The sequence below is a fragment of the Cavia porcellus genome, unplaced genomic scaffold (genome assembly GCF_034190915.1).
Source record: "Cavia porcellus strain 051 isolate PalLab524CR breed Dunkin Hartley unplaced genomic scaffold, mCavPor4.1 scaffold_5, whole genome shotgun sequence".
Taxonomy (NCBI): Eukaryota; Metazoa; Chordata; class Mammalia; order Rodentia; family Caviidae; genus Cavia; species Cavia porcellus.
Window position 1 is genome coordinate 98,844,604 of NW_026947488.1, and position 24,407 is coordinate 98,869,010.

The 24,407-nt window shown below is 40.9% G+C and overlaps 1 protein-coding gene across 3 annotated transcripts in view; it reads right to left on the reverse strand.

The window, feature by feature from the left end:
- The window catches only part of Uso1 (USO1 vesicle transport factor), an 81,895-nt gene that overhangs the window by 48,001 nt on the left and 9,487 nt on the right, over positions 1–24,407 (reverse strand). For 2 of the 3 annotated variants that reach the window (XM_003469380.5, XM_013151910.3), the window contains exons 2-4: positions 21,708–21,794; positions 21,373–21,437; positions 8,924–9,000 (exon numbers count right to left, since the gene is read on the reverse strand). In XM_003469380.5, the coding sequence (XP_003469428.2) occupies positions 8,924–9,000; positions 21,373–21,437; positions 21,708–21,794 (229 nt within the window). The remainder of the gene's footprint in view (positions 1–8,923; positions 9,001–21,372; positions 21,438–21,707; positions 21,795–24,407) is intronic. The other variant, XM_063249403.1, reaches the window with a different exon arrangement.

Sequence of the window (24,407 nt, forward strand, 5' to 3'; positions counted from 1 at the left end):
TATGGTTGGAGTTAGAAAAATAGTAGGTGAAGAGCAAGAAATGCTGTCCCCGTCTGAGCTGCAAGCTGATGGAAGGGTGATGTTGAAGGGAGATTATAAAAAGACAGACAAGCTCCAGAAATGCGAGAGCTGACAAGACCTTGGGAAAACATTCTTCTGCAGAATCAGCTTTAAAGGGGAGTCCTAATTCCCCATGGGGTAAACACCCGGCAGCCATTAAAATTTCAAGATTTGGTGGGATAACAGGTCGCTTTCTAAAGTCAATCCAAAGCCTGATGGGTTGTACTATGTGGTAACCACACCAGGAACAAACATCTAGGCAGAGTCTAGTAACATCCTCTATGTGAAAGCAGATAACGAAGACAGACAGCCACATGGCCCACAGGGAACACACGTGACATAGGAGACATCTGTGTTCCGAAGTCATGGTGGTGCTTACTGGCCCAGCTACTTGCAAGGCTGAGGCAGGAGATCCCTTCCACTCAGGAGCTTGAGGCCAGCTTGGGCCAGTCCCAGGCCAGTCTGAACTACACAGCAAGACCCTCTCTTTGAGTGAAAGAAAGAAAGAAAGAAAGAAAGAAAAAAAGAAAGAAAGAAAGAAAAAAGTATCAATGATGTAGTCATTCTAGAGATGATTCTGCACATGCTGAAATAGTTCTCTGCAGTTAACTGCAAATGATTAACCTGTGGGCATAAGCCTTGGTGAGTACTTTCAAAATGCAGGGTGCTGTGGCCTGCTGTCACCAGCACTGAGCAAAGGCTAGTCCGGGACACACACACACACACACACACACACACACACACACACACACACAAACACAAGGTTAAGCCAAGCTGATGCTCAGCATGCTAGGGTCCATGCCATGGGCCCCAAGGGCAGACACTGCAGTCCATTTGCTGATTGCGGCCTCTCTGACTGCACCCGAAGGGGTGCAGTTCAATGCACTGCTCCTACCCGTGCAGCAAGCAGTGGGGGGAACACCTTTGACTCTTATCACTATGTGGTGTGGCTTACCGGATACAAAACTGAACTAGCGGGGGAACAATCCCAACAATCAATGGTTCCTTCTGCTTTAACATTATCCATTAAAAAGTGTCAGCAAAACACACAGCCGCCAGGCAGACTTCCAGAGCTCTAAAGTAACCAAAGCTTTTTTTTTTTTAAACCAGGGATCAAACTCACGGCCTCATGCTTGCCAGGCAGGCGCTTAAGCCACTGAGCTAAAAACCTGGCCTAACCAAAGCTTTTGCTGCAGTGGTAAATTAAACCCAAACCACACAACTATCATATTAATTATATTAACACTTATAAACCAGCACTACTGTTACAAGAAAGTTTCTCCATTAGACATATGAGCCAAGATATAAGGAAAACCATCCACGCCCCAGACACTCCTATTACAATCCTCAGAGCTGAGTCCACTTTTAGTCTCAGGCTTATGTTATATACAGTTATGAGAACCTGCATAAGTAAATGATGCTTTATCATAAGGAGAATGAACAAATAAAAACCAAAATGGCCTTTTGTTACCAATAAACATAAACCTGAAGCAGAAACATAAAATGAACAAGTACTTATTTTGAAGGCCTTATATACATCTGGACACATTTCAGGCCTATTTCCAATACTGGCTTTTGACTAAACACATACAGATTCAGTTATTAAAATATATTTATAGTTATACTATTTTCTTTTTGTCTTTTTGAGACAGGCTCTGTCTGCGCAGTTCAGGCTGGACTTGGGTTCACTTTGTAGCCCAGGCTGGTCTTGAATTCCCAATGATCCTCCTGCCTCAGCCTCCTGGTGCTGAGATTATAGGTGTGAGCCATCACATTGGGCTCAAATTGTACTTTCTCCAGAAAGGTAAATAATATTTTAAAAGCTCTCTGAAGCTTTCTTCATAACTCCGTACCAACTTCACAACCCACATTACAGAGAAAAAAACTGATTTAAAAAATGGCATCTTAAAAGAAAATAAAAAGAATTACAGTGTGTTATGTACATGTACCAACTCTTCACAATGAAAACAATCACTGTGTACTACACATCCATGTAATACTAAAACTTTTTTTTAAATAAAAAGGACATGTTCTAATAAAAGTAGGCCTAACTCTGAGGGAGTATCAGGTTATTTTTTACACTGTGGTCAATTAAACAGATAAAGATACATAGATAGATAGATAGATAGTTTTTGGTTTTTGGAGACAAGGTCTCATTAAATAAATCAGGCTGGCCTTGAATTCACCACGGAGTACATGCTGGTTTTGCTCTTGTGGCCATCTGCCTGTCTCAACCTCCTGAGTGCTGGGATTATACGCAGTAGTACACCTATATTTTTAAATGATCACTGAATCTTTTAGAATTCATTACATGGCTTGCATGGTAAGAATCTAATCAGGAGAATAAACATAATGTGAAATTGGCCACATTTTATTTACTCAGGCATCTACGGAATCTTCAAAGTCCTGCTACCTGGATAACCCATGTAACAAGCTCTGGGACTTCCTCATCTTTAGAAAAGAACAAAGTTAACACCTACCTCCTGGGCTGCAGTCAGGATTAAGGAAAATAACAGATACAAAGGACTCTGCAAGATTTTTTCTTTTTGGATTCTTATTTCAGACAGGGTCTCACTTTGCAGTTCAGGTTGGCCTTGAACTCATGGTGATCCTCCTTGCCTCAGCCTGCTGAGTGCTGGAATTACAGGCATGCACTACCACAGCCTGATGTTTCTGCAAATTATAAATCTCTACTCAAAAATGACAAACCAGTAACAGAAACAATTATAAATCCGTACTACCCAGAGAGAAAAGGTTGGACAAGAATCAAGGCACAGGAACTTCCGGGAGAACATGGCGGACAGATAACAGCCACTACCGGAGGCTCTCTGAAAGACTCAGCTCAGAAGCCAGGAATGGTGCGGACTAAGGAGACATAAGCAGGTGGAGATATGCTCCGCTGACTCAGGAACGAACTGGGCTGAGAGAAACCAACTTGGAATGCATTCCTGGTGCTAAAACAGGAACAGAAAAGCCTCGGTGTGGAGGCTGGACCCCGCGCCATTGTAAGCCGCGATTTGGGTTTCCCGCCGCGCAGCGGCTGGCTGCCTCTACAGTGGCTCGGCAAGGAGAGAGACGCGCAGAAGCTCTGAGAACGGCAATCTGCGAACGGCAGGGAGGCGTGCACTGACTTGTGGTGAGGTGAGTGAGAGAAGCTGACACTCTACCACAGTTTGACTCCAGCGGAGGACTTTCTGGGTCCGAGCAGTCCTGCGGGAGCAGGGCGCGGTGGCAACTCCAGCCACACATCCCCCTCTCGGGCAAGATTGATGAAAAGTGCCTGGCCTGCGTGACGCTGCTGGCGGACCTGGTAGGCTGTCCCAACCCAGATCCCAGAGCCTGACGGTGGCCGGGAGGGGAGACGCGTAGGCTGCCTGGTCCATAACTCCCTGGTGCGCAGCAGTGAGCGGGAACACCTAACTGGCGCAATTCGATCAGGCTGTGGCTGACTGGGAGAGAAGCTGGGCCTCTTATATAAGCTTGCATATATAAGGAACAGAGAAGAAGAGGCAGCATGGGAAGAGGCAGCAACAAGAAAGGCTCCTCGGCCCCCAATTCTGAGAAACAGGCAATAGCAGACACCGCACCAATATACATAAGGCACCATATAGAGAGCCTCATAGACCAATTCAGGAATGAAGTTATCAACGACCTGAAGCTAGAAGTATGCAGAATAGTTAGAGAAATGCTAAGTACCACCCAAGAAAAAACAGGCGGTGGAATGGAAGAACAGAAAAAAAGGGGAGAATTGTTTGATGGAGAAAACAGAGAAAGCATAGAATACGTGAAACAGGTTCAAAGGGACTACCAAGATACTAAGAAGTCTATAGAAGACTGGCATAACAGCTTGAAAGAAACTAAGGACAGACTATCTGAACTGGAGGGCAGACTTGTAATATGGGAGAATGAAATGAAAAACTTCTTAAAAATAACAAAGAAACAAACAGCAATAATACAAAGACAAGAAGATGATAAGAGGATCCATAACTTAAGGATTAAGAACATAAAAGAAGAAGTAGGGACGCAAACAAGTGAACTACAAAAGCTACTCACAGAAATAATCCAGGAGAATTTTCCTAATTTAGCAAAAGGTAAAGATACTCAGATGTATGAGGCATACAGGACCCCAGCTACCTACAACCCAAACAGAGCAACACCCAGGCATATAATAATAAAAATTCCAGAAATTCAATATAAGAACAGAATATTAAAAGCTGTCAGAGACAAGAAACAGACCACTTACAAGGGAACACCCATCAGAATTACAGCAGATTTCTCGGCACAAACCATCAAATCACGAAGAGCGTGGGGGGAAATAATTCAAGCTTTGAAAGATAATAATCTCCAGCCAAGATTGAGATATCCTGCACAACTGTCCCTGGAAATTGATGGAAAAACAAGGTGCTTCCAGGATAAAGAGGAACTGGGGGAATTTGCAACCACCAATTCAACTCTACAGAGAGTATTGCAGGATATTCTAAAAAAAGAAAAATACAAAGAATCCAGAAATAATGGCAGAGAGGCCACAACAAATGGAGCAGAGAACAAAATGAAGAAGACAAACTGACAGCTACTGACAGAAAAAGAGCTCAACAGAAATGAGACAGAGAAGATTGGATGATAGGAACAGCTATTTTGGAGAAAATGACATCTTAATAGGTAATACTGATTTAGTATCATCTTGTTTTGAAGTCTCATCTAGCTTTTGTCCTTCTGTCTCCAATGGTCTAAATAGGTTGTATCTTACTGGATTTTATTATGTACGATAGTATAAGCAAAAACCTTGTAAAGACAAGGAGATTATACAGAAACCATTGTTCATTTTCTGTTAGTCGATTCTAAATACTCTGTAATGCTGTCATTCTCTTGAATGGTTTTACATTGTTTTGATATACTTAATGCTACAGTATACGAAGTTGTACTCAAGGATTTCAAAGAAAGAGACAATATGGTAACTACTTTTAGGTTAGGATTATCTGGTGGTGAAACACTATTCTGCTTAAATGGTTATGTTTTGATCTGCGCTGTTTCATTGTTATGCCCTCTTTTATCTCAGTCTCCACTCCATTATTTACTTTTTTATCTTTATCCTTTTAATTAAAGGAAAAAAATAGCAGGATATATTATAGTAACCCACTTTGACTTTTCATTACCTTGATTTAAAGCTCTGTATTACTCTCACCATCTGGTTTTTAACTGATGTTCCCCTATTCTGTTTTGCTGGATAGTATCAGGTTCGAAAGTTTAGGCATCAGCTGTGAAGATAATGAGATTCATTATGACGCCCATTTTTGTTGACTTTTATCTACTTTTGAAGACCTACAATGTCTCCAATGTTTTGGTTTTGTCGGTTTTATTCTTTACTGTTTTGTTCAATTGTATTATAACTAACGATATAGGCAATTCTATTAGAGATAGCGGGAGGCATTATGGTAACCATTGTTGATCACCTTGTATTATGTTTTTACATTATCTATTATGTCCACCCTTTTGAATTGACTGATTCTGTTCTGTTATATCACATTTGGTTTTACTCTCTTCCAAAAAAGTAATAAGAACCGTGGGAGCAATGAAACCCAAAATGTGTAATAGTCATGGTACAAAAGAGAGGAAAAGAAAGTGCTCTAAACTATATAACTGCATGTATATTTAAGTGTATAAGATAGAAAATGATATCACAGAGTTTTATTGGATCAATGAACAGAACTGTTTGCAGTATCATTGATGGAATGTCCACTTTACAAGCTTTAATTTTGTGACTTGAACAATTATTTCTAAGATGACAATATGTAATCCATTAACTAGTGATTTCCTACTGTTCATTTTTTTTCTGTAAATCTGTATAACTTGTACCCTTTCCCTGCTTTTTTTTTCTTTTCTCCTTAAATAAAATTTAAAAAAAAAAAAAAAAAAAAAGAATCAAGGCACAGAGAAGATCAAAATGCCACAAAAGGTAACTATCACATACCTTAGCTTCTGTGTTGCTTTTTTGTTAGGTACAGGCAACTCTGTTATTTATAATTTTAAACCCACTATAGAGAACAATATTTTCTCCCCTTTTTTTGTTTTTTTTTTTTGTTTGTTTGTTTGTTTCTTGTTTTGAGACAGGGCAGGGCTGGCCTCACACTTGGGATGGACCTGCCCCATCTCAACACAAATAAGAGCCTGGATAGAAGCACGTCCAGCATGTTTAAGTATGTGCCTCTTTTTTCCTTATCACTGGGGACTGAACTCAGCACCTTCATGCTGAGCTACTTTCCCAGTCATTTTAAAACTTGTCCCAGTTCCACTGAATCACTGGGTCACCTGCTGGGCTCGGACTTCTGACCCTGCCTCAGCCTCCCAGAGTGCTGGGGTTACAGGCCCAGAGCCAGCAGGCCTAGCTACTACCTTAAGGTTAGGTATCTCAGGAAAATTAGTAAAACAAAATGAAACTTGGTTACTTTAAGAGGAAAAGAAAAATTGTTAAAAGGAAACAATTCACCAGAGAAAAGAAAGTAGTGAGTTTATAAATGAACATAAAACTGTTAACCAGATTAATGCACGTGCATTATTTTAAAGGGACAGCATCAATTAAGTATTCTATGAACTGAAATCCCTTCCAGTTCTCAGACGAGATATGTACATATGCACGTATATGTACATATATTCAAATATTAATTAAAAAGGCAAGTATTAAATAATGGCCTAAATTTTTTCCAGAAAATACAAAGAAAATAATTTGGAATAAACTGTCTTACCAAAAGAAAAAAGCTTTAATTTTATTAAAAGTTACTCTAGAATATTTTTTGTGTTCTAGGCAGTACACTTAGTAGCCATAAAAAAAATGGCAATATAAAATCATCAAATATTTCTAAAGAATTTTGATTCAGTGAACTAAATCCCCTAAAACCTGACCTGACAATGCCTTTTTAGGTTATCAGAAACCACACCTAAAGCACCGTGCACATGTGCACACAGGCTTTCCTTTCATATGACCTGAATAGTAGACAAAAATGAGCAAATGAGAAGCAGGTAATGAAAACAGGGTTTTATTTTCATGTAACCGTACAGACATAAAAGCCAAAGTCAAACAAGCAGTAGAATCTCTTAAAGGGCACTCATTCTAATCAAACAGCAGAGAGACTCTGAGACACACAGATACGCTGCAATTCTGGGACAATGAGACAGACTTATCTCCAAATTAGAGAGCTACAAAATCCTTCCAAGGTGGAGAACTTTAAGGGGGTATCACATTTGCTACGCATGCCTTCTGATGACACAATGACGAGAATGCACCAGTAGTGGAAGCCAAGGACACATTTCTCAACATCTTTTTAAAAAGTGGACCCAGAATCTATAAATTTTCACAAGAAAAAGTCCCTAGAAAAAGTGATTCTATTACTGTTTACCTAAGAATTATTCTTCCTGTTTTAGCCAAAGGACTTCTGGATGCTCACTCCAAACTAGAGCCAAGAACCAGATGTGTGGCACACGCCTGAAATCTTAGCACTTGAGAGTCTAAGGCAGGAGATCATAAGTTCAAACCCAACGTGGCACAACTGAGCAATACCATGTCTCAAAATAATAATTTTTTTAAAAGGCCCAAGGATATAACTCAGTGAGGACTTGCATTCAATCCTCCCCGCAAAAGGCGTATCTGAAGTTGAAGTACTGTGACTATTGCACCCAACCTCATTTCACATGCTTCTATTTACAGTATATGGGCGTTAACATCTGCTCTTCTTTTAATCACATGTGTGCCAGGTCAACATGCACTTATGTTTATGTCTTGTCTATTCAGAATTTGAAAGAAACACAAGTCTGTATCAGGTCTATAAAATCGAGGGCTATGTTCATTCTTTTTTCTAGCACAGTAGAAAAGGGTCTGCAGTCTAATCCCAGTAGGAGGGGCACTCTCCAGCAGCCCTGGGTCACATGACTGACTGCACACACTGCTAATGCAGCTCCCTACCATTCTGCAGACACAGAAGAGAGCACAGACTCTAACTAAGCCTTTCTCACTAACAACAGCGAAATAAACGACACACATATTTAAATCATGAAGTCTTTTCAAACAAAAAGGGTGACATATTAAAGAAATGTATGGATTTCAAGCTAATTCATATTATTTCACACCAAAGACACAAAATGCACATGGAAAAAACATAACTTCAATAAACTGTTGCTCTTCAAATATTAATACAGTCAATATAAAAAACTGAAAGATTTATTAGGAAAAACAGTCCTCTACCTCCACACTGCTCGATTGGTAATAAGAAAAATATAAAATCTTTTGATTTCCATCAACAAGAAGAAGGGGTTTTCAACTCAGAACTGGTTACTATACATGGAGCTTCATTAAATCCAAGTGCAGAGGCCAGGATGCAGCTCAATGGTAGAGCATTTGTTCAGCATGCATGAGACCCTGGGTTCAATTCCCCAGCAGTGCCAAAAGAGACAAAAACGAGAGCAAAATTAAATACTATATAATGAGGGGGGAAATCACTCACAAAGAAAGGACTAGCCAGGTGAGGTGGCACACACTCCTAATCCCAGCACTAAGGAGGTGAGGCAGAAGGATGACGGCAAGAACAGGCTACATAACAAACTCAAAACCAGCCTCAACTACATAGCAGACCTTATTTTAAATTGATTTTAAATAAATAAAAGAAACTTATTCTCATCATAATTTTCCAAATCACACACAAAGCAATACACTGAAATTAATATTCTAAGACTACACCTAAGTCTTTAGTGATTTAAAACAGTAACAAAGAAAACACCCTCTAAATTTGTAAAAACAAACCCCACTTTAAAATCACCACAATTGGCACAACCTACTTCTTACATATAAAACACAGTAAAATAATTGTAAACTTACCAAGTTCTTCTTCTTCGTCATTAGATATTATATTATATAGTGTGTCCAAAGCATAACCTATTATTTCAGAATCCGAACTGGAAAAAAGAAATTATTATACACTGCAAATTAGAGTGTGAAGTGTACAACCATATTTAGACAGTTACTTAGCAGACCATATAAAACATTAATTCCATTTCCAAACACTTTCTCTAAGAACGTATCAGCATGCAAACCAGAGAGTATCTAACAATTTAGAATTGTAAAACTTTATAATTAACCTGAATAAAAAACAATATGGCAAAAAAACAAAATTTTAAAAAATGGTAAAAAAATATATATATACATACCCACGCACACGTATACATGTATATGTCAAGAACTAAAGACTGTATTTTCAAAGACTATTTAATGGTATGGTAATTAAAATACTTTAATATAGTTGGGTGATATAGGTGAGATTACACACCTGTAATCTCAGCACTGGGCAGGGGGCTAATTAGGCAGGATCCCCACAAGCTGAAGCCAGCTGACTGCACACTGAGCCCAGGAGCCAGTCTGAACTACACAGTGAGACCTTATCTCAAATAACAAACAAAAGCCCTGAGACAATACCACGTAGTGAAAAAACAAACAAAAAAATACATGAATCCAAAAATTAATGGACCAAATAATTCCATTTAACAAAATGTGTGTATAACTGTGTCTATGTGTAGCTTTAAAACATAAATTTACAAAGGCTTAAAACCAGAAAAATATACATAAAATTAACCAAATAATATATGTGTGAGACACACACTTATTATCTACAGTTGGACTGCCCTTCTCTATACTTTGTGTTCTTTAAAAAAACTTATGGCAAATATGTACAATTTATAATATCAAGAAATGTAACATTCTGCAGTTGCTGCCAAATTGACAAACTCTGAAAACTTGCAGGATGATGGTGTCATTCATAGTAGCAAGAGTAAAACACAGGTCCCAAAGAGTCAGTGGAAAGCTGACAGACCAAAGAGGGTCACAGCTGAAGGACTGATCACCAAATGAAATCAGCTTTTACACAAATTTACATTGTTCGGTTCTGAGGAATTGTGAAAGGTACCTTTTAAGAGACAACTGAGAAAATAGAAACAGGAGAATACACCCTCCGTACCTGTAAAAATTTCACAGTTCAGGGTGGGAGGAAGCTCAGAGGAGAGTGTGCACTTAGCATGGGTGAGGCCCTGGTCAGAGCCCCAGCATCGTGTGCACAAGCACATATGCAGACCCCAGATCCCACCACAACATGGCCATACTGAAGGGCCTCCCTCCCACATCAGGGCTACAACAGCAAGGCCCTCTCCTGCCACCTCATGAAGGGAAGTTCCAGGCAGAACAATACACAGTACACTAAATAGAAGGCATAAACACTGGACAGGAAACAGTACACTGCATGTTTACAGATGACATCTCATACAGAGAAAATCTTAAAGATCCCTGAACTGCTAGACTAGTGCACTAAACAGCTTTAGGAGGTAAAAATGACCAGGCAAAATACAGCCTTCTAGGACCTTGAACTGAGATACCTAGAAAACAAGAACTTGAAGGCAAGAAGCAGCAGATCTCCAGGAATCAGGAGGGAATGGGCTGAGACCATGGATATCACAGAGAGGACAGAGGAGCAAAGCATGTGGAGAGGACAGGATGAAGCAGCCAGGGAAGCACAGCCCAGCGCCTGGGCCAAGGCCCTGTCTCAGGAGCAAGCAGTGAGCCAAACCCCAGGAGAGCCACAGGGGCTTCCATAAGTCCACAGAGTCAGGGTGGACTGCGTCACAGTGTGGGGTTCTGTCTCCTTGGAAAGCGAAGCCCCCATGGCAGGCCAGTGCCGAGAGACACTGCCTGCAGCATCCGCCATATCTGCAGCTTTTCATCAGGAGCCATTAGGGAAGGGTTCATTATTTAGAACTAAGCTACCTGACACAGACCAATTTCCCCTAAGGGTGTCCAGGGTTACTTGCCCAGTGACTAGGCGGAAGGTGGCCTTAAAACACAGTTACAAAGAGGGTAGGTGTCATGGATTAAGAATTGATGGTCAATTTAACGCCAGAGAAATTAAATCACCATGGTGCTGAGCATAAATGTTGCACCTGAGGAAAGTTGCCAGCATAAATAGAGGTGTGAAGCAGAAGCTAGGCATTGTGGGTTCTCCTGTGTGTTGCTGTTTGAGCCGTTGGTTCTCCTGGAGGAGCTCGTCATGACTAGCTTCCCCAGTGTGAGTTCGACCATTGTCATTGGAGGAGCTCAGGACCTTTTTGGTGAGAGTGGCTGTGGTTCACTTTTGGGGGAGCTCTGGTCCTTACATCCAGCATTGTTTCCTGGCTCTGGAGGGGAAGATGTGTGCCATTTAATCTCCAGGACAACTCATTATGCTGGCTTTCTGGCAGGTACTCGACTGTGCTTATCATCAGAGGAGCTTAGGGCCTCTGTGTCACTGAGGATGGCTGTGGTGCTTTTCAGGACAGCCCTGGTCTTTATTATGAGTGTGACTTCTTGGCTCCAGCGTAGAACCCTCAATCTACCAGCACAGCTCCTTCACCCCACTGGCATAGACTTTCTGGCTTCCACTGCTGACCTTTGGGCCTTCCCAGCACAGATCTGTAGAAGAGCCTGCATGAGTCCTTCTTGTGGGCTCTAGATCTCCAGCTGGATTCATGGGAGGTATTGTCATGAGCTGTGGGTCTTCATCTGGACTCATGCAGGACATTGCTGTGGGATTCAGGCCCTTGGCAGAATATTCTATGTCTTTGATGTTATGGACAGATTTCCTGCACTTTCTTGTGTTAATTCTGGGTAACCATCATAAAATAATACTATAAAATTCCATGTCCTGATTCTAATTGTTCTCACAATCCCTGACTACAGTGGGTGTCAGACACAGGACCCCCCCCCACCAAGACCAGAAAGGATATGGGACCCTAGTGTGTGTTTCAGTGGGGGCTGGGTCTTGAAGTGCTGGTGTTAAGTCCAACAGACTGCTTTACTACCCTGCCCGGCTGCCCACATCCTGCAGAGAGCTTGGCAGTCTATTTGCTTTTTCCATGTGCCACTGTGCCAGTATCTGGTTTGTTTCTGTGTCATCAACAATACCATGGTTCATTTCCGAAGAACTGAAAGTTGGATCAATTATAACTGTACCTTTCCCTTCCCGAACTAATGAAGCGGATCAGGTACTGCGGAGGCAAATCTACAGTTAGCCAAACCTGGAGTACAGATACGAATTATAGACATCTCCACACTAGCAACAAAATCCTGCTATAATCAACCCGCAACCCTCACTCTGCATACACACCCTACAAAAACCCAACAGAAACATGAGCAAAAAGGCAACAAGATCTTACAAGAACTACCAAAGACGATACAAAATGTGACTCACCAATTTAGCAAATAATTAAGAGTCCATGAAAAGGTATCAAGCAGAAGACTAAAACATTCCTCTGCAAGTACAGAAGTGACTGCTGTGGGGACAGTGTCAGAAAGAAGGCAGGGCTGATGCAGGTGACGATACACTCAGAGAGAATAAACAAGACAGAAAACAGCCCCAAGAGCTGCCAGACAATGCAAAGACAAATTCTATATGAACCGGAATCAGTGAAAAATCAGAAGGCCTTTGTGACTGCCACTAAAAAGACCTGTTTACAAAAATAATAACAGAAAACTTCCCGAACAAGGGCAAAGAATAAACATACTGATAAATGAGGCATACTGAACCCCAAGTACTCACAATCAGAAAAAAACTTTTCCACAACACATAATAGGCAAGGTCCCAGAAGTCCAACATAAGGAAAGAGTCTTAAAGGCTATTAGAGAAAAGAACAAATTACTTATAAAGGCAAACCCTACAGCAGATGTCTCAACACAAACTTCAAAGGCCAAGGAAATATGGAGGGAAGTGCTTCAAACCGTAATAGATCACTGCAAATTTGAAACAGGCCTGGGCTACAAAGTGAGCCCAAGGCCAGCCTGAACTGCATAGCAAGACCCTGTCTAAAAAAAAAAGGACCCTATGGAAAAGTAAAAAGACAATCCACAAAATTAAAGGAAACATTCACAAATAATAAATCTGAAAAGGGCCTTATATCCAGAATATGTAAGGAAGTACTATGATTCAACAATAAAAGATAAAATAAAGTGCTTTTTTGGGCAAAGAAAGGGCTGGGGTTTAGCTCAGTGGCATAAGCAACTGCCTTGCAAGCATGCAGTCATGAGTTTGATCCCCGGTACCAAAAAAAAAAAAAAAAGTAAAAGTGGGTAAAGAATTTGAATAGACTTTTCCAGTAAAAAGATATACAACGCGAGGTGTGGTGGTTCACACTGCAATCCTGGGAAGCTGAGACTGCACTCTGGGAAGCTGAGACAGGAGGGTCACAAATTCAAGCCCAAGTTAGGCAACTTAGTCACTAAGTGAAGCCCCATTTTGAAAAATAAAATAAAATAACTGAAGATGTGGCTTAGTACAAAGGTCCTGATGTTCCAGTCCTAGTTTTTTATATATATATAAAATGGCCAATATACATATGAGAGAGATTCAAAATCATTAATGATTAGGAAAATGCACATTAAAACCAGTCAGAAAACTAAACAAAATTAAGAAGTACTATTTACAGCCCCTAGGCTGCCTGTACCTCTCAATACTGCTGGCAGTAACATAAAATGCTTTCGCCCTGTGAAAATTTGGCAAATGTTCAAAAAGTTAAACAGGATTATCCACATGACCTGAAAACTCAACCCACAACAACATACCCAAGAGAACTGAAAATGCGTGTTCTTAGAAAATCAGTGCAAATGCTTACCATATTACTCATAATAGCCTTGAATGGAAGTATTAAGTGTTTTATCAATTAATGAGTGGAAAAACAAAACCATACCCATAGAATCAAGTATTATTCAGTCAAAAGAACAGAAGGCTGATACATGCTACTACATGGACAAATCTTCAAATAGTAGGTAAAGCAAAAGAAGCCAGACACAAAGGCCACATGAGGTGTGAGTCCACTGACATGAAGCACCCAAGATAGCCAGAGGCACACAGTGAGAGAGCAGAGCTCAGGGCCAATTCTGGGGAGGCACAGAGAAGGACAGCTCCTGGAGGGAGGTGTCTCTCTGCTATTATGACAGGACAGAGTGGTGATGGTTATACAACTCTGAATATACTGGAACTCGTGAAACGTATACTTTAATAGTTCAATCAAAGAACAAACTCATGAGGTGCCACGGCTCAGAAACATCAGCAGGCACTGGGTGTGGGAGTCAGGAGAATGAGCAGTCTCTCCCAGGTCACACCAAGAAAACAAATGAAACGGTAACTTTCTGGGCACAGCTAAGGATAAAGGGAGCCGGGTAGAGTTCTGAATGTGCATTATACAGGCCAGGAAAAGCAGCAGGATACAGTAGTGAAGGCGAGAGCAGGTGGAAAGAGAGATGGCTGAGAACATAGACCTTCGTATTCAATGGAGCTTTCTTTTTTGTTTGAGACAGGGTCTTGCTAAGTTGCCCGGGCTGAACTTGAACTTGTGCTCTTCCTGCCTTGGCCTTCCAAAGTACAGGACTACAGGCATGTGCCACAATGCCCAGCTTCAGTGAAGTCTAAAAAGTTTCACAGGCAGCAGAGGCAAATGGAAAGGGAAATTCAGTACAGGCAAGGAAAAACTCAGAGGAGGTTTGCTTTTTTTACTGTCTAAGAGTCACAGTGAAACTCAGCAGTACCTGAAAGGATGTAATTATTTGTTCACACATTCACGGGGCTGTGATCGATTCTACTTCTAAGCACAGAACCCAGCACACAGTGAGTATGTAGTAAAAGGGTCCTTTAAAATCTATTACCTAAGCTTTATCAATATTTACACATTTATGGGCAACCCACTCAGGACCCCTTATATCTCTCAGACAGAAGCTTTCCTTCTCTGAACAAATTCTGTCCTTAGCCTCCATTGTTCCTAAAATTTGTTCTTTGATTTTAGAGAACACAAACTCATAGATTGGGAGTTTTATTTCCCTATAACATTTGGAGGTCTTCCATCGAGATCATTGGACGGATGTGAGAGTTTGCTTTTGTTTCATAGACTCTGGACTGGGACTCATTTAAGTAACAAATTTTTATGCTTCAAATTTTGTCTCTCCCCATTGTTTATAACTGTTTAGTCTCATATAATTTTGTTAAAATAATGGTAAATCTAAGTTAAAACATGGAAAAATTATAAGGTTATGATATTTCTTTAATGGGGCATTTTTATTTTCTTCTTATACATATAGTTAGTTGCTAAATTTACTGGTACTCATTACTAGACTGTATTTAGACAACAGCACTAGAGAGAGGGAGCACCCTCTCTTAGAGCACCCTTAGCAGACTTTAATATAAACGTCTGTAAAATGGTTCTTAAATGAAGTCTAGCTCAGACTTAGAAAATATAAATGCCTATAATAAAACTAGCACCATTTCCACCATTTAAGTGATACTAGGCTGATGGTTGGCCTCGAAATCCTAGAGGCAAGGTTTCACTGAGACAGACTGGCTCTGATCCTCCTCTACACTCTAGAGAAAATGTAAAGCCTGTTCTGCCTCAGTGTCCTCTCTTTGGCTTTACTTCTAACCAGTTCCCCCACTTTATTATTTCTTTATAGAGGCATATAAAATCAGAAAGAACTCTAGACTATTCATACTCCTCCTAGGTTAAGCCCATAGAAATGCTAATGCTGAAGACAGGGAAGTCATCTTAGATAGGGACACATATGCTGTTTCTGCATCAGATGAGACATTAGAGTTTTGCCCATCCAGGAGAACACATGTAAGAGCCAAATCCTGGCTTAGTGTTCTGGGCACAATCTCCTCCAGAGATGGTAAAAAGAACTGACTTCTGGGTGACATCAAAAGGAGCTATCCCCAAAAGCAGCACACTTAGGGGACCTAAACAAATTTAGACTAAGGAGACTCCCTAACCTTTCCAAGTTGTGGACTTTAAAACCTTTATTATAAATTTATAGAGCACTAAGCAATGATCTTGCTCAGGCTTTATAACTATCCCTTATAGAACCCTGACAAAAGGTGTTTACTCTGCCACCTAATTAATTGCTCTATAGCAGCTGCCATCCTCAAAAGCAGAAGACAGCTTCCCCAGCATCTGTTTGGTGACTCCCCCTTGAGGCCAGTGGCCAATGGAGTCAATGGAATGTTGACCAGACAGACAGCTGGATTCCCTTTTGGAGACTGACCGCTGGTTATCTGGGCCAACAGAAACAACAGCGGAGGGTTCCTGGCCAGAGTGACTCTCTGGTGGTCACCCAAAGGTCCCTTAGAGGACACTGGCTTGTGACCACTGAAAATCTCCCACTTACCTATTACCTTATTTCTCTGCTATTAGACTAGGGACTGTCACTAAGCTTTCCAGTGGATTTTTAGATCACTCAGACTACCTTTCTTTCAGGGATTAAATTGAGAGAGTTTGCAACAATTGTTTACATTCCACAACAGCTAGTAGGCGAAGGATTTACATTTGTGCTTTACATATATAAAGAGTAAATAGCCCTTTTCTTCCTGTGTGCCTGGAAGACTGATGTGCCTTTACTAACATATAAAATGTGATTGCTAGATGATAATTTATAAATTTAACCTGTGAGCTTCAAAGACACAGCAATTTAAATACGCATAGCCTTATCTTGTTACTAGGAAAGGTTACCTAGGTAATTAGATGGAGGACATAAGTGTCTGGAGACTTTGCCCTAGTGCACGGGGCAGAGCTCTGCCAGTCAACTGTTGTACTTTCTCTAGAGGTGAGCTCCTTTACAACCTGAGAAATGCTACTTCCTACTCACCTTTTTAGCTATGCCCTCTTCCAGTGAACAAAAGCAGGAGTTCATTACCAAGTGATGCTTCCTTCTTTAAACATTCCTGTTACTATAACGTACAAAGTCACATGGAAAAAAGTTCATGAGCTCCCAGGGAAGATAAAATTGCGCGCCAGTTCAAGGATGGGTAGGCTGGGGGCATTTTGTCTTCTACTCTCTTCAGATGGCATCCACCTTCTCTGGAGTGCAATCAACCTTAGGGACGCCTTGAGGACATTATCAAATAGGAATAATAAGGGATGCCTTAGTTATCTCCTGTCTTTGCACAGTTAGGTAGCTCAATGTCAGAGTCTCTTGCACTACGGGGCTAGAGACAGAGCTCAGCGAAAGTTCCTGAGTTTAATTGCTGGTACAAAAATGGTTTCACACCATTACGTGTTGCTTTTTTACCTTGCAGACATGGGCAACTCAAAGCCAAAGCCCCTCTCTCTTTGGAATGCATTCTTAAGCACTGGAAGATGTTTGACCTTTCCATGTTGAGAAAAAACTGTTTGATATTTCTCTGCACATGTGCGTAGCCTACCTACTCCCTGGAGCCAAAAAGGAATACAGAGGAAAGTATTAATTACAATATTCTTTTACAACTGGAGACATACTAAAAAAGGAACAGTGGTTAGAAGTGCTTTATGTTGAAATTTTCTTTACACTGAGATAATTCTTATTTATGCTCCAGGTATAATTATAATCTTTAAGAGACTATTTCCATTCACAGGTTTTTTTTCTCTCTATGACTTAAAGCAAATTAAGCCAGAACTAGGAAAATATTCAGATGACCCTGACAAGCACACTGATGTCCTTTAGAGGACTTTAATTTAGACTCATGAACTAGGCTGGTAAGATATAATGTTACTCTTAAACCAACCACTGACTTCTAGTGAGAGACAGGCAGCATTACAAGCTTCTATTACCTTCGGACATGAGTATCATATTGTTAATTTTAGAAGACCAGAAGACAGACAGCCAGGGGAACCACCAGTTCCCACTGGGGCACATGCAGTTCCCACCCAAAGCCCAACTGGCCTGACAGCAAAATGGGGACTGGAGCAGGAGACATTTTCAAATGTTTATTTTCCAAAGTGTAAGAAGGACAAAATCCAAGCCTTGTGGTTATTTTAAATTTTCAGCTACTTTTCAGGAGAATGATAAAAACCCCTCTGATTTCTTAGATAATTTATTAGAGGCACTAAGACAACATATGTCCATAGATCATGAATCAATAGGACAGATTTTGTTAAAGACATGATTATTACCAAGTCAACTCCAGATATTAGAAAAAAACTACAAAAGATACCCTTTGCTCCAGACAGTTCACTCGATTCTTTAGTAAAAATGGCCTCTTAGTATTCTATAACCAGGACTGGGAAAAGTCAAAGGGAGAAAACAAAGAGACCAGAAAGTGGCTGCTTTGCCATGGCCTTAAAGAAACAGACCTCAAGTCTGGTTCTTGGGGCACCAGGAAGAGCTTGATGAAGACTACACCGACCTGCTATCGCTGCCACAAGCCGGGCCACCTCAAGAGACCGCCCTAGGAAGCCCCTGAAGCCATGCCCTGACTGTAGAAGGTGACAATGGAGGTAGACGGCCTTCTGAGGCCAAGGTCTCAGGGTTTAGGCCCATCCTATCAGCTGGCCCAGCAGGACTAAAGGACCTCGGGGCACTGGTCTCCTCCCTCTGGCCAAACTGTCATCACTGCCTGTCATCTCCACAGAGGAGCCCTGAGTAATTATGGTGAGAGGTAAAAACCAGCCAATTGCATGGACACTGGCACATGTCTCTGTGTCCTTCTCAATTCTGGTCTTCCTTCCAGGCACTGTATCTCAACACAGCCACCAAAATCTAGGCTGCTTAAACTGAAATTGAGATAACTTTTTCTTCACTCATTCTTTTAGTTATGTCTAAAAGCCTGACTTCAATTCTGGAGAGATTTTATCATGTCTAAATGCTTCAGCATTTATATATATAGATATAATCTATATATTTCCAAGTTGCCAACTAGACAAAATGATGTTGAGACTAGTTTTTACAAATATAGTACATATAGTTGTTCATATACAAAAAACTTGAGCACTTTATTTGTCAAAATAATACATTAATCTGGTTCTCCTACATTATCAAAAATTTAGAGATAATTATAACTAAATCTAGAGGGACTTATGACAAAATGTCAAGACTCCATCAATAAAAGGTCCTAAGAGCCAATGGGTTACAATTGCTACTACTTAGAAACAGTTTCTAAACTCACCTGTGAGCCCTAATGCTAATGTTTTGATTGAAGTTTGTTCTTGCCTAGAAGGTGCCAAACCCCAAGGCATCAGAAAAATGAAAACAGTAACAATATGCTAGATTCTTTTTAGGTTTGTTTTACTGGGATCCACCAGATCTTGTTCAAAAAAAGGTTATATGATGCATATGGAGGCCTTAACTATCTATCCTCAGTGGGCCTTAAATGACCCCTCTCTCATAAATAAAAAAGGTAAAATTAATAAAACAGGCCATCTCCAAACTTGAGTGGCATCAGACATTCTAACAGCAGGTACTTGTGTACCTGTATAAACCAAATGTGTGTACATTCCTGATCCTTCTGCTAATATCTCAATTAACTGTTAAAGATATTAGATGTCAAATCAATGACATGACAGATTCTAAAATTCTCTGGACTTTATCCCTTTCCTTCTTATGGGAAACCATTACTACCTCCTCATGGTAGAAATCTTTGTTAACTGTACTCATAATAATCCTGTTGATTCTATTATTTGGCCCATGCATCCTTAATTGTTTCTCTGGCTTTGTCTCCTTCAGACGTAAAGCTGTACGCCTACCCAAGATGAAAATGCCTGGTATCTACTGAGGGCTATTAGACAAAACCTCTGCAGAGTATTCCTGACTATAGTTCAACAAGACCTCCTTCAGCTTCAAGAAGCCAGAGCAGTCACGGCCTGTTAGCCCTCAGGGCAGCTCAGGTTATTTCTTCTGAAGGAGGAATGTTACAGGCAGCTGAGTTAAGTTACAAATATTATAGGCAGTCAGACAGGGCTGGCAGAACACAAGCTTATCTTGCAACCTAGGAGGAGAAAGACACCTCCCTGTGTGGGCCAGATCTCAAGGTAAAACAAATGCAACCACATCCTAAGTATAAGCATCAGGGATTGATATTCTAAATAGGTATGGATCACCCTGAGGAAGCCTGGGGCCACCATTCCAAACCTCCAAGGAAAGAGTCACTGCTCTAAGAGTCACTGCCCACTTCCTACCTGACTCACTTCTCCATTTGTCTCTGATGTGGTCAATTTTACCTCAACAATTAATCTTACTGGTTGACCATAGTTCTGTCCCACCTCATGTCTATCTGCTTTGTGAGTTCCCAGTTTCCCCAGCTTGGACCTGTCTCACCTAGTGGTTTTACTCTATAAAAGGCCCTAAAAAAGACAGAGTCCTTGGCCAGGTACTTGGGACCCGTGTCTCTCTCTCTCTCTCAAGGCAGCTTTCTTCTCTCACACACTTATTTTCTGCTATGCACTAAAAATAACAGCAACAATCACTGTTTAAGCAGTTGTGCTTTATTTTCCATGCTGAGATGCTGATAGTTTCAATATTCATTTTGTAAGACTCAATGAAATGCACATGTGACTCAACAAATACAGGCCAAGAAACACCCTAAGTGGGGGGCATCATGACTGGAGTCTTTTCCCAGCCCTTCCCCAGCTGCCCCATTCCCCGGCCCCCTTACTACTCTTTCAAAGCCAGCCACCGCAGGTCAAGTTCTCCTGTGTCACCACTCTGACATCCTCTTTTGCCCTCAGTGACCCCTGGGGTCACCATAGGTCTGCACACCCACGACAGTCTCCCTACCATCAAAGTCTTCAACTTCACTACTCTGGAGACAGCTGACACGATGGTACTGAGAACCAGCACCAGGGCCAACAAAGTGAAGAGAGCAAACACTGGGACGCGGACTGCTTTTGGTTTCTGCAGCACAGGAAGCTAAAGAGAGAGACAGATCTTCCGGATACACTGCCTGGGCCAACCTCAGGGCAAAGGCAGGGAAAGTGGTGAAGTACAGACAGCAACAGGAGGACCAGAAGCAAGTTAACTGCGACTGTTTTGAATCTGATCCTACATGAGAACTTGGTGTGTGTGATGAGCGACTGAAGCCTCCACCAGAGGTGAGAGCTGAAAGCCACCGCACACCTTGATTAAAACCAAAGATGCCGATAAAAAGGAAAAAGACCAAAAAAAACCCCAAAGATGCAGATCCTTAAAAAGAAGGTAGAAGAGTTAAAAGCAGGCTGGGGATCTTTCCATGAAGACGCAGCAGATCCCCATTTCACTCACAGTTTATCTCCCTGAAAGGGAGATCTCTGGCTGCCTGACACAGCAGGATAACTTGTCTAACAAAGCCCCTCAGCCTGGCCTTGGTGTCACCTCACCTTGCTCCCAGTCTGACTTGCTGCCTGGGCCAGGGGCTTGCATCACGCACCCAGCAAACACCTATTGAGAAGACCGTGCCTTGAGCCTGGTAACGCTAACTCTAAAGCAAGTTAATTCAAAGTATAAGAAGATTCGGGAGGAAAAATCATCAAGCAGAGACTTACCGATCTGTTTGCAGAACGTGGATAAGATGCTCCATAGCTTGGATGCCCACTTCCAAGCGGTATTTCTGCACGGTAAGAGAAAAGCACTATTAAGGTACTTGAGACCCAGTCAGGAAACCCTTTCACTTTGCTGTTATTCTGTCTGAGTTGCATCCTGCTGTGGCCCAACAAGCCCTCAATTGCCACCCTCCCGCCTCAGCTTCCTGAGTGGTAAGATTACAGACGTGCGTCACGACACCCAGCCAAATTAAGAAGCTAAATAATTTAAAAGGCAAAAGGTAAGGTATTTATTTGATCAGAAACCAGGGCATACATAATTAATCAAGTTTACAGACCTTAGACAATGATTTGAGGGCACGAACAGCATTTCTTCGATCATCGAGTAAAGTAGATGAAGCTACTCGGTCACAAAGCTTTTGAATCTGTCACAGAAAAATAAAATACCATTAAGAGAAGACAACAAAGAAGAAAAATGGCGAAATTTTCCCTCCAAAATTTATACCGTTTGATTTTGGAAAAAAATCAATAAATGGGACAATGTTGAGGTGGTCTTCCAAAAATTTACGTATCTCTCGGAGGCTGGGGCAGGGGGATCACAAGTTTGAGAGCGCTCAACCAAAGAAAGTTAGTAGTACCTTGTCATAAAATCTACAAAGAGCCAGGGATGGAGTTCAGTGAAAAGAGCCTGCGTTCAACCACAGTACCTCAGAAACAAAAAAATTTTCCCCTGGAAACTTGAAAAGTGGGCAGGAGAGAGGGATAAGTCAAAGTAAGTTACACAAATTGAGGAATTAAGAATATCATTAGAGTTAGAGAATTCTAAACATGCCTATTACAACTGAACCAAGAAGAGAGAAAATCCAATCGGATTATTGTAGAGGGCAGCAGTAGGTTATGTAATGTTTTAAAATAACATTTGCCTACTGTCATAATTTCCCCTGAACACTTTCACTGCATAGCTGAATAAGAAAAAGCAGAATTGCACCTGAAAACTTTAAATGTCTCAAAATCTACCATGATAAAATAATATGTAGGAATTAAAATTTAAACTAAATTTAAGGAGGCCAGGGATTTAGCCCAGCAGTATAAGCACTTGCCTTGTAAGCACACAATTGCAAGTTTGATCCCCAGTACCAAAAAACAACAACAGCAACAAAAAACCTCTCAGCTATTAACTCTTGCAAAAAAAATCTTCCCAAACTGAATTTAAAAATAAATTCTGGTACATTATTTACAGTAGAGAAAAGCTAGACACTGTTCATTCAGAAAGAAAAGCTAAATATATGGTGATACACTCTTCAATGGAATATTATGGAGCTATTCAAAACAATTAACTACACTGATAAAAGATACTACGATACACAGGGGAAAGAGCAAGCTGTAAAACCACATGTAAATTATGAGTTCTAAAAAAATCTAATATTTCAGGCTTGTTTTTTCAAGAGCTATGAGATATACATAAAGAAAATCATCATCTCAGTCGTGAAAATAAATACAACTTAAAGCAGACAAGAGTTTTTATTGTTGTTTTGTATATATGACACTGGAGATTGTATATAGGGCCTTTGCACAGAGCTACATCCTCAGCCCTTTTTAAATTAAGTTGTTAAATTGTTCAGGCTGGTCTCAAACTTGTGATCTTCCTGTTTCTACCTTCTAGAGTGCTGGGATTAAAGGCCTGAGATGATTTTTGTCCACTGGACTCCAAAATTTAAAATAGCAGTACCACAGACTCAATGGTCCCACTTTTATATAACACAGCACCTGGCAATGGCTTGGGGCAGGGCTCAGGGCCTGAGGGTGATCGCCCAGCCTCCGGAGGCGTGGGTTCCACCTCCAGCACCACACACGCCCGGTTTGTAATACTCGGGTGAGGAGCTCATATTTTAGGACCCTATCTTTCAGTAACATACCCACTACACATGGCCTATATTGAAATGTTCTTTGCAGCAATATTTCTCAAAGTTAAAACGGAATCCTAAATATCCATCAATCAGAACTAAAGAACACACACGCGCTATTTAGCTGATAAACAATGAAGCAGAATCACATACGTGGCCACGGAAAGATGTTTAAGACATAAGCACAAAGCCGTAAATGGCGTGCTTGGCTGGAAGTCGCACTGCATTAAAAGCACGCCACTAACTACAGTATAACTGTACCGGAAATGTGACTGTGCTCTGTGCATCATCTCTGATGCATCTGAATCTGGGTAAGAGCAAGTACCACTTTCCTTTCTGGTGTCGGGGATCAAGCCCAGGGCCCCCCAAAAGCTAAGCACTGGTTCTACCAAGGTGCTACAGCCCTGCCCCAGCAACTACTCATGAGAACAGAAAAAGGGCTGGAAGGAAATAAAAATGGTGTCTGTTTTACTGAATTTCCAGGAGAATCTCTTGACTTATTTAACTCATTTTTTTAAGGTGCTACCTTCATTGTATTGCTCAAAATAAAATGAAATCAGCTACTGATGAAAACAAATGACCACAGCAAGACTATGTTCAATTAGTTCCCATCCTTAAAGGATGAAACCCCAAATTTTTAGACAAGAAAGAGATATTTATTCAGCGTCATTTACTTGGACAATAAACACACGCTGAATACAGAGGTATTTCTTGCACTAAACAAAAAATACTGATCCTAAACAAGGAACATAACTGTAGCCAATTTTCTATCTAGGAATGTCTTTAAAATGTTAAATGAAGAAATAAACACCAAAGGCCACCAGGCACGCCGGCCATCCCAGCACTCAGAAGGCAGAGGCAGGAGGACAGCCACGGGTTTGAGGTTAGATTGGGCTACAAAGTGAGCTCAAGGCCAGCCTCAACTGCACAGTGAGACCTTGTCTCAAAAACACAAAAGAAAATACACAAACAAAGGGCTTTGTACAATACCTGGCACCTATACATCCTCAAAAAGTTAGCACATTTTACTGTCAAGCTCCTTTGCAATATTCTTTTGGCTATCATTTCCCTCATCTACTAGATGTGACTGAAACTGAGAGTGAATGCCGAAGTTTCTTAAAATTTTGTCACAAT